General features: G+C 35.0%; 2 protein-coding genes across 2 annotated transcripts; one reads left to right on the top strand and one right to left on the bottom strand.

Moving 5' to 3' along the window:
- Nucleotides 1-1,006: 1,006 nt before the first annotated feature.
- LOC134233066 (PR domain zinc finger protein 12-like) lies at nt 1,007-9,613 on the top strand. Its single transcript, XM_062715061.1, has 4 exons — nt 1,007-1,439; nt 1,810-1,921; nt 2,998-3,219; nt 9,486-9,613. The coding sequence occupies exons 1-4, from the start codon at nt 1,230-1,232 to the stop codon at nt 9,611-9,613; spliced, it is 672 nt and encodes a 223-aa protein (XP_062571045.1). The 5' UTR covers nt 1,007-1,229.
- Nucleotides 3,900-6,599, bottom strand: LOC134233060 (uncharacterized). The gene is made up of 2 exons (XM_062715057.1): nt 6,486-6,599; nt 3,900-5,760 (listed from the first exon to the last, which is right to left on the bottom strand). The coding sequence occupies exon 2, from the start codon at nt 5,749-5,751 to the stop codon at nt 4,084-4,086; it is 1,668 nt and encodes a 555-aa protein (XP_062571041.1). The 5' UTR covers nt 5,752-5,760; nt 6,486-6,599; the 3' UTR covers nt 3,900-4,083.
- Nucleotides 9,614-13,790: the final 4,177 nt, after the last annotated feature.

Genomic DNA, 13,790 nt, shown 5'->3' on the forward strand with positions numbered 1-13,790 from the left:
TACATCAGAAAACAGAAGTAAATTTGACCAAAACTGATAATGCTCCTTACAAACCTGGTAAAAAAACAATCTATGATGTACAAGACATTTAAGGGAAGTGATCAGAATTTGAAATTTTAGCGAGGATGAAGAAATCGAATGAAAAAAAAATGTTTAGTTATGTTTACTGTAAAAAAAAAAATTAGTGCAATGTTCTTTTTTTTTTTAAATTTATGTACATATATTTATCTAATTTTGCTAACATTTATTTTTCAAGAACTCGTAAAACACGTTGTTGATGAATATCATACTGATTTATTGATTGTTTTATGAAAAATTAAGTTTTTATAGATAGAAATTCAGTGCAAGTGTTTCAAATTTATCTGTATTCAAAATTTCCTAAATTAGTTCAGCTTTAGATGTTTTAGATTTTTTAAGGGGGGGGGGGGAGGGGGGTTGTATTTAAAAATAGCACTCTTCCGTGTACAAACCCTGTTTTAATTCCTATTGTAATTTTAGTAGAATTAGAAACTTTGCTTCAATAAATATTGCACTTTTGGTCTTAAAATTCCGCGAAATCTGAAAAATCTGATTAATTAACTTTGTAACCCAGTTTGTAAGTACACTGCTTTTCTCTGCATAAACACTGTACAGCCACTGTACAAAATCCCTGTACCTGCAGTAATTCATAGTACGAACCCACTGTAAATTTCTGTACATCCTTGTACTTTACTATACGTCCCACTGTATAGTGCAGTCCACCACTGTGTATCCTTTTTGCGCCTCCACAGTTCAGTACGGTTTTCTATCATCAATCCGGTGACAAGATCTCTAATTTGAATTTGTTTTTAAATGTTTTTCATGTGTTTAAAAAACCTTAAACTGAATTAAATATTGTTTGCTACCTTCTAACACCCAGATAATAAGATAATGAAGTCCATTATTCTCATTAAATATTTAATATACGAAACTTGACATTGTGAAAGCCATTAAGTATAATGAAATACGTCTTTTTTCCCCAAGTTCCAAGACAGGTATGCATCCAGCGGTCCACAATTCCGGGATCAAGTTTTGGTGTATTCTCAAAACTTTGGATCCGCAGAGGAACAGAAATGGGTCCATATACTGGAAGATTGTTTGGAGAAATAGACAACAGTGTTCATAACAAGAACACGTGGGAGGTGAGAGTCTCAGACTCAAACTTTAAAAAAATATATCTATAAAAATCTGCTAAAGCTTTGTTTTCAGCTATGATATTTATTCAATTTTTATCTACATGTTTTAAAATAATTTTATTAAAGGTATTTGACGAAAGGGGAGAGGTGGCGTTTTACGTTGACGGGGGTTCGGACTCGCATCCTTCCAGTTGGTTAACTTGTGTCCAATGTGCAAGAAGTGATCGTGAGCAGAATTTAGAGTTAACACAGATCGACAGGCATATTTTCTACAGAGCTATTAAGGTATATCAGGATAATAGGGAATTTAAGGGATCTGCAAATGATTGTTCGTAAGCCCCCCCCCTTCTCCACGTTAAATCGGATATAACTTTGCTTTAACGATTATAATCTTCGAACTATAATTAATAATTAAAATTTACACAATATTGGCATATCTTTCAGAACAAACTTTGACAAAAATGTCGTTTTTACTTCACAATATTTTAAAGACATATATTAGTCATTAACATGTAGTCATATGACAGTTGTCTCTCTAATTAGAAAGTACGCAAACCTTGAAGGCTGTTAGACCAAATTTACATGCCGATTCTTTACAGAAAAAGTCTTTATATGGAGGAAATTTATTTTAATTCCCCGTCTCTTCCTTTTTCAGGACATTGCTCCCGGAGAGGAATTGTTAGTCTGGTATGGCCAATCCAGCATATATCACATGGGACTTCCAATGACGTCACAACCAACGAGTAGTGTCAGCAAAATTTCAAGATGTAAATATAAATTGATTATCATTTTGAATGCATCCGTTAAATGACTTTTAATTTTGAAGCAAGAAAATAACTTTAAACAAATACGAGGGGTGATCAAAAAGTTCTCAAACTAATTGAATAACTTCAAAACAAGAAACAATACTTGGTTTTAGCCTAATGTTGATTATACTTTTTTAATCCTCCCCGATTTTAATGCACATCAACCACCGTTCTGCGCATGCGCGAATCACGTGATATCGGCGGTCACGTGACCCCCTCCGTAGCGTTCTGTCACAAAAGTTAAAAGATTTTTCCGAGTTTTATATTTCTTTCCATGTGAGTTAATTTTTATGACGAGAACAGTTCATTTGTCAGAAATAGACATATCTCGGCAATAGAATGGGTGGATAATAACATCCTTTCCAAAAATAAGCATAACGACCATTAAAACGCAAATCTTCTGTCTCATGAGAGACTTTTATTCAAAGTGGATAGAGAATGGGTGCATCCTTTTTATCACATCTAATAAGTTTAAAATCTAAAGTAAACGATATCTTAGGTATTTAATACTTATATCATTGTTCAAATATTCAACTATTTTTCAAAGTGCTAATTGGAGGTCTTTGATAGCAAATTGCTTAATTAAAAATACATATCTTTTCAAACTTGTTTTCACTGGGCAAGATGACAAGTTTCATTTTTAACCATCAGCCTTTCTTCACTAAAACGATTAATCCAATTATTAATTGAATTTATAGGAACTCATTTATCTCAATAAACTGTGTACAAATTATTATATAATACTGTAGAGGGATTTCTAAGATATTACAATAAATTGTACAGTCGTTTGTTGAACGAGTTTGAGACAACCATTTTTCGTCACAAGTGACCTAAATTGTGACGTTATTTTCACATTGTGACGTCACAAACAAGGAGAGAAACTTTATTCAGCATATGCTATTTATAGAACTTGTGTATGACTATGTGTGTACCGAATTTCATTCTAATCTGAATTTGTGGTTTTGTAGCTATAGAGATAGTTTGCGAACTTTTTGATCACCCCTCGTAAGTAACCGTAACGGCACTGTTTATAATAGGTATCAGTGGTAAAGAAGAAAATTGCATCGAACAGCACCCGACCTCAATGGACAACGTAGATAAACTTAAGTGTGTACTATGCAGGCGCGGCTTCAATTCTCGCAGCAATCTCCGTTCACACATGCGCATTCATACGATGGAGAAACCATTTACTTGCAAGTTCTGTAACAAATGTTTCAGCCAATCATCAACGTTAAGAAACCACGTGAGATTGCACACCGGTACGTCTCTTTTGATGATATCAAGTGTTCACTATATCTAAAGCCAATAAACATTTTGTTATATACCTTTTATATAAATTTTTCACATACAAGATACATTGCCGTCGGTGATGTAAACCTCTGGTCCGTCACTGTTAAACATCAATGAATGCAAATGAGATTAAGCTCCGCCCATTGCGTGACCTAAGCGGTCCAACATCTCATCGACAGGTCCAATATCTCACTCAGCGGTCAAACATCGATTTTTTAATCCCACTCAGCAAAACATTAGAAATGTTAGACTTTTTTCGTATAGATTTGTTTAGGAACAACTTTTAAAAGGTATAACAAGTTGTAATGTCGACCAAAGAATCTAATTGTTTGTCTGAGACCATTATTGTTTCGAGGCTTTGTTAAAGTGTATTCTTACGGAGAAACAAGTCAGTTAATATTTTTTTTATATAGCTATGTACTAAAATATGTCATCTGGCAATGGTATTATTATATAATTTTTTTCTTGAAAGGATTTACATGTAGGTTCCATATTTAGCTTTCTTTTCCTCATCTCGACAAAGTTATTGCTGAAATCGAAGTCTCTTCATTGTTTTGAACTAAATTGAAGCTAAAATGCCTTATAATTCACAAATTATCAACCTTATCTACTAATAGTATTTGACAATATATTAACATAACATTTTCAAAGATGTACACCTGATTCAAAGCCACACTTATTGTCCGATATCAGATGTTTTGATGGTCCTAGATAGAAACTACAGAAGATGTATGTTGACTGTCCATGTATTCCTGTACATGTAATACTATACATTGGTCACGGGTATACTGTAATTGGACTGTTCCTTTCACTGTTATTAACATAAACACAGTCTACTCCATATACTCAATCACTCTCACTTCTCCTGAATTCGCCAATCCTACCCACAACCTCCCCTCACTGTCCAGACTCAAACCAAATGGTTTATCTAGTCCACAGTTATCCACACATCTTAGGAGCTGTCCGTTGTGATGCAGGATGTGTAGACAACCATTGATGTAGTCCGTCAGAATGATCTGACTCACGGCATCTGTCACAACCTGTCTAAAACTACACGTCTTTCTTCTCCTAGCTGGAGTACCATCGTATCGGAATCGAACTTTTCCTGCCTTGTTCACCGCGATCAGGACATTTGTATTATCGGTACAGAAACAGATGTCACCATTGTTGTTCTCTGCCATAGCTAGTATATTGCAGCCTTCTTCAAAGATTGGAAATCCATAGGCATCCTTATCTATTTCCTCTTTCAGTATACCGGAATTTCCCTCGTAACGTAATATTTTATTTTGGATGTTACCTTTCACACTAACCAGAATGTCTCCTGACCTGGTACAACACAGTCTGAATGGTCTCCAGCCTTGTGGTGTGGTCATCATTTCCATAGGGTTTGTCCTCCCAGATCTGACAATATTAACTGTGCTCTTGATAGAATCGCTGTAAATTAGTTCTCCCCGTTTGGTCACACAAATGTCATCCGGACAGCACTGGCCTATCTCACATTTCTGCTGAGATCCGTACGTGTCAACACGTTCTATGACGCTGTGTTCACCGCTAATCCATACTTCATCTTTCCCAACACAGGCTACTTCCCACAGTGGTATAACTTCAGTGGGAATGATAAATATGACTCTTGCTTTATCTCTTAACTCTTTTGTGGATAAACAGGAGACTCCATTCTCCAAACTGGATGATGTCGTCTGCTTTAATGTAACCCTGTATTCTCCTAACTCTAGGCCAAATTCTTTATCATTGATTGTTGTCATGATCAATGAGGGAATGTCGATAAAGACATCAGCAGGTATGTTTCTGTATTCCGTCAGTTTGGATTTGTAGTTGTTGACCTCAGACACTCTGTTTGTCTTCAAGATTTCTTTGTTTTGTTCAAAGGTTTCTTTCATATCTTGAATATTTTTCCTTAATTTTCTATGGTGCTCGTTTAAAGAAGAAAGATACTTTACTGACAGGGACTTGATCGAAGAACTAAGGTTGTTGAAGATGTTATCAACTTCTTGGTGCCACTGCTTTCTCTGTTTTTCAGTTTCGTTTTCAAGCTTTTCAAATTCACGAGTTGTTTTGGATATTCTCTTCTCTGTATATTCTATTTTCTTCTTATACTCTGGATAGATGTTTGATTTAATTTCCCAGTTGTCAAATTCAATTTTCATTTTCTGTTCATTGAAAATTTCTTGCAATTTCTTTACATTGTGGCCATTATGTGGACCAAAAATACATTGAAAACACACGTGGACATCACATTGTTGGCAGTGGGCCTCACATCGCTGGTTTGAGTGAAATTTACAGTCCGGAAACTTTGGCTGTATCTTCCTATTGGTGAAATAAACAATATCATGGGATTTCGAATTTGATTTGTCCACATGTTTACTGACACAGTCCACACATAAACTTACTTGACAGTTATTACAGAACTGCTGAGTAGGCTTAGGGCAAAGGTCACAGGTGATGACCTCTTGTGCCATGTTTGTGGGAGATGCCATTGTCATTAGAAGTTACTGAAATGAAATCAATTTATATATAACTCAATTTTTTAAAAGTTAACAATTATCAGTGGTAGATCTATTTATAATCTTGGATATTTCATGATTATGCTAGTTAACGTGTTTCCATGGCAATACATGGTATAAAAAAAATTGTCGCATATCCAGCGTACCTTGTTAATCAATCGTTAAAATTACCAAAGGAAACATGAAATCTTTTATCAAAGAATATTTTTTCTCTACATGCTGACTGACGTTTTACATCGATTGTAAGGCCATTATTTACACATTGAATTGTCTGTCGATATTTCCGTCTGCCCGACTGTGACAAGGAGCACACGGCGGATGTAATAGGTCGACAGGGGATGCTTGATTCTTTAAAGCACCTGATCCAACCTCGGATGTTTTTAGAGGTCCGTGTTTGCTCTGCTCCCGATTTTTCATTGCTTCATAAACATTTTGCAGGGGATTTTCATTTTGTCTGACTTTCAAACAAGGATATCACTTACCGGTATTCAAATAGAGTATTCAATTTGAATGAATATGATATCAAATGTTTGAATATTCAAATAGGTGATATCATTTTATATGGCAATATCCGAAGAAGCATGATGGATATATGAATTTTGGAACTTATTTTGTCTGGACTAGCAAACAGTTGTAAATATTCTAGAAGTTGACTTGTAATTGGAAATAAAAGCGATAAAATAGTACGAGATAGTGATTATTGGGTAACTTACCTTCTGAAATTTTCCTTTGGTAGCACAAGCGTTTAATCGCCCAATTACATCTCCCATCTCGCTATTTAATCTGAATAGTACGCACTTCAGCTGGGTTTTTTTGCTTCCTTTCTGTCAAGTATGTAGGCATAGCCAAACCCAAAACTTAACTAGGGAAAACAACATACATTTACACTACTTTAATAAATAAGTGTAGTGTAGGTCTATTTTTAAGTTGTCGAGTCCTACAGAACGCTTAATTGGTGTTTTATATTTTGCTACACAAGAGTCAAGTGGAGAGATCAAATGTATTTCATTGTTTAGTTCAAAATGATATATAGTACTCGAATTACAACTTTTCATTTAATTTACGTATTTAAGAAATTGTGTGTTCAAACCAATTACTAGTAATTAAGGTTGGTTTTGTACGACTCATTTGAAGACTGCGCCGATAGGTTTTTTGGCCCCGTAATAGAATATTCGGGGGGGGGGGGGGGGGGTATATAGTGTATAGTCAATTTGTCCGTCCGTCCGTCTGTTTATCTCTTTTCCGCAAAAACTTTGCCAATAACTTTTGATTTGGTTGAACTATAGCTTTCATATTTCACAGGTGTATTCCTGTGACAAGACCTTTCTTTGGGCACCACCAAATTTGACCTCTTGACCTTGATCGTGATTCGAGTTTGACCCACATTTACAAAATAAAAAAAAAAAAACAAGGTGCGTTTGTAAAACACTGATACCCCCGTAAGGCAACATGGCGAAGGCTAAACGTTCTCAAATGCAAATAAAATAGGCCTATATTTGTACCGAAAGTAAGGTCTTCTCACAATACATACAATTGTGAAATATGAAAACCCTAGCACCACATGTTCATGTGTTTGTGAAACATTGATGCCCCCGCATGGCAACATAGCGAAGGTTAAGCTTTCTCAAATGCAGATCAAATATGTTGGTACCTAAAGTAAGGCCTTTTCACAAGAAATACAAACTACTAGTATATGTGAAATATAAAACACTAGCACCACCTGTTCAAGGCTTATGACCAAGGTTGACATTTTTAAAGGTAGGACAAACTCCGGGGTCAAGGTCAAAGAGTCAAGGTTGTTGGTTTCTAAAGAAAGGCCTGGTCTCAGAGACTATGGGAAGTATGAAAAAGATGGCCCTAACCGTTCAGAAGTTATGACCAAGGTTAAATTTTCTAAAAAGTAGGTCAAACTCCAAGGTCAACGTCAAAGGGTCAAGGTTCTTGATATTAAATGAAAGGTCTTGTCACAAGGATTAAATATGTGGAATATGAAAACCTTAGTCCTAACTCTTCAAATATTATGGTCAAGGTTGTATTTTTAAAGAAGATCAAACTCAAAGGTCAAAGGGTTAAGGTTTTTGGTATCCAATAAATGGACTTCTGACAAGGATTACATGTGTGAAGTATAATAGTCCTATCACTTACCATTCAAAAGTAATAGCCAAGGTTTAAGTTTTTTCATACGTGCAAAAATCTATAAGGTCATGGTCAAAAGGTCAAAGTTGTTGGTATCTAATGAAAGGTCTTGCCACAAAAAATAAATATCTCAAGTATACTGGTAAATGTCCTGGTATCTAGTGTTCAAAAGATATGGCCAGAGTAAAAGTTCAAAATTTTTGTGTAAAAGTGGGTCAAACTTCAAGGTCAATGTCACAAGGTCAAACTTGGTGGTATCCGAAGAAAGGTCTTGTCACAAGGAATACACATGTGAAATATGAATGTCATATATAGCTCCACTAAATCGAAAGTTGTGGGCAAGGTTAAAGTTTTTGCGGACAAACAGACAGATGGACAGACAGAGAGACAGCTAGACAGACGGACGGACATGACAAAAATTATATACCCCTGAAACTTAGTTTACGGGGGCATAAGGTTAAAAATGGCCAAGGTTAAAATTTTTTTTAAAGTAGTTTTAACTCTTAGTTCAAGGTCAAAGTTGTTGGTTTCTAAAGAAAGGTCTTGTGACAAAGATTACATGTTCGAAGTATGAAAGACCTACCTTTAACCGCTCAAATAGTTATGGCTAAGGTTCAAGTTTTTTAAAAGTAAGTCAATCTACCAAGGTCAAAGGGTCAAAGTTGTTGGAATCCAATGAAAAGTCTTGTCACAAAGAGTACATATGGGAAGTATGAAAATCCTAGCACCAATCGTTAAAAAGTTATGGTCAAAATAATAGTAAAGGTGTAGAATTTTTTGTAAAAGTAGGTAAAACTCCACGATCAAGGCTACGAGGTCAAATTTGGTGGTACCCAAAGAAAGGTCTTGTCACAAGGAATATACCTGTAAAATATGAAAGCCATAGCCCAACCCACTCAAAAGTTATGGGCAAGGTTAAAGATTTGCAGACAGACACACACAGACAGACAGGGCATAAACTATATACCCCCGCATAAAAAATTTACCTTGGCCATAACTTTTGAACGGTTGGTTCCAGGGTGTTCATACTTCACATTGGTATTCATTGTGACAATATCTTTCAATTTGTGTAAATATTTTTTACCTTGACCTTCGAGTTTGACCAATTTGTTTAGCACTTACACCGTGGTCATAACTTTTGAACAGTTAGTACTAGGAATTTCGTATTTCTTAGGTGTATTCCTTGTGAAAAGACCTTCCTCTTGATACCAACAATTTTGAACTTGACCTTGGAGTTCCATTTAAGAACTTTCTCAAGAGATGCCATACGGGGTCATCAGTGTTTTACAACCACATCTTTTTTATTGGTTTTGTTTTCTACATATAAATATTAAACAAAAACGCACAGACTTGATTTTGGTCATCCTCGCAATGCCAGTGGTCCTGAGTTGTCCCTGGTTGGACCTCTGGACCCAACAGCAACGAGTTGACTCATGGCCCCTAGCATTGCGAGGATGGGTGTTGGTAGTGTTTTATATATGTACATGTATTTGTTTTATAAATCAATGAATTATTTGATTTTTTTATATGGTCAGTCATTGTAAAAGTGCAGTCATCAAATATTCTCTTTTTTGTAGGAGAGAAGCCATATAAATGCTACGTATGTAGAAGTAGCTATTCCCAGTTAGCCGGACTACGAGCTCATCAGCGCAGCGCTCGACACAAACCAGTACTGGTTACCACGGAAAACCTGTCAACTGATTAATAAAGATTTTAAAATATATAGCAGTATTTACAGGATTTGCTAATTTGCTAACAAATAGAATGTTATTCAACTAGATTAAGTGACAAAATCTGAGAGATGCTCGAAGCAATCGGAAACATTTTTGATAACATTATATAAGACCTGAAACATTCAAGACTAATACAGACAAGCAGACACACAACTAGAAAGGCTGCTCCACACCCTAGGTGAACTCTTTCCTCGCACACCAAAAAATCACTTGTTTTGAAAGCAAACGAATTGCATTCCTAATTAAAGGTGGGGTATCTAAAAAAAATTGGCTAATCAAACAATGAAAAAGAAAGATATCTCTAGTACTAACGGTTCAAAAATTTTGGTCAAGGTTAAAGTTCATATTTTCAAAAATGCGTCCAACTCTAAGGTCAAGATAAAAAATATTGGTCTTGTCAAAGTGAATACACTTGTAAAGTATGAAAGTCCTAGAACCAGCTATTCAAAATCTATGACCTAGGTTAAAGTTTGGATTTATTTTTTTTTTTTGAAAAGTGGATCAAACTCCAAGGACAAGAGGTCAAAGAAAAGTCTTACACAAAGAATACACCAGTAAAATATGAAAGTCACAACACAATCTTGATCTTTCTCCATAACATTTGATTGATTTTAGCTATGGTTTTCAAAATTTTACAGGTTCAAGTTTATTCCTTGTGACAAGATTTTTGGGTAGCAATAAATTTGACATCTTGACCTTATAACTTGACTAACTTTGACGTACTTTTACTAAACTTTAACGTTGACCATGACTTCTAAACGGTTGCAATTAGGGCTTTCATTTTCCGCAAATTTTTTTCTTGTGACTAGGGCTGGGCAATAATATCGATATTTCAATATATTGCAATACAATGACAAAGAATATCGTATCGCAATACGATTTTGTAATATCGATATATTGGCAATATACTTAGATTAAGGAAATTTGTCATTAAAAATAAAAATGGACTTATGAAAGTTTGTTATTAAGCCAAACAGTAAGTCAGAAGTTGTTTTGTTGGAACATTTCAGAGCATAACTTAACTGAAATCAACAAGATTTTTTTCCATGTTGGTTACTTATCATAGTTATGTACATTCTGCATGTAAATTAAAGTAAATTTAGTACGAAAATGCCATTTTTATTACCTTGAAAATATTGCAATACATATCGCAATACGGTTTAAAATATCGCAATATATCGCAATACGAAATCTCCGGCCAATACCCAGCCCTACTTGTGACAAAATCTTTCTTTTGGTACCAAAAATTTTGATCCTTCCAGGTGTAAATTAATTCTTATGACAAAATCATCCCTTTGGAATCCTTGTTTGACCTTAACCTTAACCTAATCTGGTCTATCTAAAAAGGATATTACGTTTGGCTACAGCTTTTGAATGGTTGGTTCTATGGCTTTCATGTTTCATAGAATTTATTCCTTGTCACAAGGCCAACTCTTTGGTACCAACGATATTGGCCTTCGATTTTGACCTAATTTGGACAAAAAAACATTTACTGGCCTTGCCCATAGCTTCAGAACCATTGTTTTAAGATTTTCTTATTTCTCATCAAATTTCTTCTTGACAAAAACTTCCCAAGGGTGAGATTTTTACCTTTTGACCTTGGAGATGGGCTTATTTTTTTTTTTTTTAAAACTTTAACCTTTGTTATCATGGTTATTACTTTATAAGCAGTTGGTGCTAGGGCTTACATATATCAGGAGAGACGTGTGACAAGAACACTCTTTGAATACATAATTGTACCATTAAGTTTACTCTGTTGTCTTTGACCCTGGAGGCTGACTAACTTCTAAATAAAGTGCCACGCCACAGCATGATACGCCCGTCAAAAAATTACAATTATCTTAAACAATTAAAAGTGCAAGAAAATCATGTCAACCTTGATTTTAAGATTTCCATGATTTTTCGACTCCTTAAAAAATGTGTTTATCCATCTCCTGTGGTGTAGGCATTAATTATAACATATACTGCATCATTCATAGATTTCTATACTGGTTGTGTTAGACCTTGCCAAATGCCTATCATATTAAACAGTATCAAATTAGTCTTAACAACTTAATCTATACCTAATTAATTTTGAAAATAAAAGGCTGGCCATCAAATATAAACTGACCAACAGTTCTTCTGTCTAATTCCCAAAGGATGCACTGTCAGTTAATTAAGATAATGCTCTGAAGAAATGATTGAGACAACTATAGCCTTGCTACACTGAACACATTAATTAATCTTTAACTGGATGCTTGTCTACTCATTACTCCCAAGAGATTATTGGATCTGCACTATCTACCATAAAGCATTTTTAAAACATATAAAACCTCAATGATTTTTTGTTAGATTTAATGGCAGACAGGTTTTAATATGCAATTCATATGGACATGCTGATTCCACCCCACCCCCATAAAATTATTTTTTTAAAGTTCATAATATTATGTAATATCAAAATAGTTTATTATGCAAAATCAAATTAGTTTTATTTACTTCTCATCAAATTCATTTTAAAACTTATGCTAGCCAACAAGAGCTATTTTTAATCCAACAGGATTACCCATTTGACCCAATACTCAAGGGATATAGATAGCATCGATGCTCTCCCTCACACTAAACTCATTAATTTCTCTAATTTGACATGCAATTTTCTGTTATCAAAATTCTTCTTGACCAGTGCTTGATAATTAAACTCATGGGAGTGGTGGAATTTCTTTAACATACATTACATTTGTTATAGATTGCTGTCAAGTATATGCTTAAAAAAATAAGTATTTTCTTGATTTAACATTTTTCTAATAAGAATAGTGCAATACTTTTACATTTTTTGGAGTGTGTAAATGAAGAGAAAACAAGACATTTTTTTTTTAAATTTCACTTAAATTAAAGGTCACAGTGACCTTGAAATAGGTCGCGACACACCCTCTACCTAAGATGCATGAAGTGGCCAAGTTTGATGATTCTAAGTCTAATAGTTTTCTAGTTATGGACCGGACAGGATTTTTCCATATTTGGCTATAACTTTTTAATTATAGGTCAGAGCGACCTACTTTTTGTGCGCGACACACCTTCTACCCAAGATGTATCAGCTGACAAAGTTTGATAACTCTAGGCCTTATAGTATTCAAGTTATGAGCCGGACACGAGAAAAGCTAACAGACGGACGGACGGACAGACGGACAGACAGACGGACATGAAGCCTATAACATAATACGTCCCGTCTTAAGACGGGCGTATAAAAACTTAAACCTTGGCCATAACTTTTAAGCAGTTGGTAATAGGGTTGACTATTTCACTTGCGTAACCCATGTGACAAGACCACTCCTTAGGTACCATCAAGTTTGACCCTTTGGTCTTTGAGTTTGACTTATTTTTGGGCGTTGCTTTTGAAGGTTCAATCTGGGTCTTTCTTACTTCACAGGTGTTTTCCTTCTGACAAAATCTCTCCTTCAGTTCATGTACCGTTAATATCTTTATCTTCAGTTTGGAGTTTGACTTACATTTGAGAAACTTCAGTCTTCACTATGATCAATGGGGGCATCAAAGTTTTACAAACATCTTGTTTGCCTAGTAAATTCTGACAGAAATTTAATGAATTAGGTCTTCTTTATCTATTTCTCACCATGTTAAAAAAAACTTTTAAACAATCAATGAAATTAACTTTCAATATTTCACATTTAAGGAGGCCTGTTTCGTCAAAACAACCCAAAAGGATCATAGCTGAACAAACGTCATAAAGCTCAGTAGTGCTCATGGTGCTGAAGGACTACCAGCTACCGAGAACTGCAATAGTATGCAAGGATCCTTATGTAGTGTTGTCATCAAAAGATTAATGACAATGTGACACCATCTTTAAAAGATTTGCCTACTCCCAACTTGTGGTAAAATGATTGTCAGTAGCTAGGTGGAAAGAATTTTTTTGTAGAAAAATCCAACACACTTGTTTACAAGATAAGAAGATACTCCAGGGAGTTGGGGATGTTTAACTATAGGTTAACAAGAGATGTTTGTAAAACACTTATGCCCCCCCCCCCCTCCCCCCAAATTGGATTTTTTTTTCTAAGTCCAAAAGGGCATAACTCTGTCTACAATGGTGCAATCCTACCCAAAACAGAACTTGACCTAGAAATTCAGCTGAAAAATCTGTATACTACATTTCACTTTAAT

This window comes from Saccostrea cucullata, unplaced genomic scaffold, assembly GCF_032062105.1.
Source record: "Saccostrea cucullata isolate Sc308-1 unplaced genomic scaffold, CSIRO_AGI_Scuc_v1 ctg50, whole genome shotgun sequence".
Taxonomy (NCBI): Eukaryota; Metazoa; Mollusca; class Bivalvia; order Ostreida; family Ostreidae; genus Saccostrea; species Saccostrea cuccullata.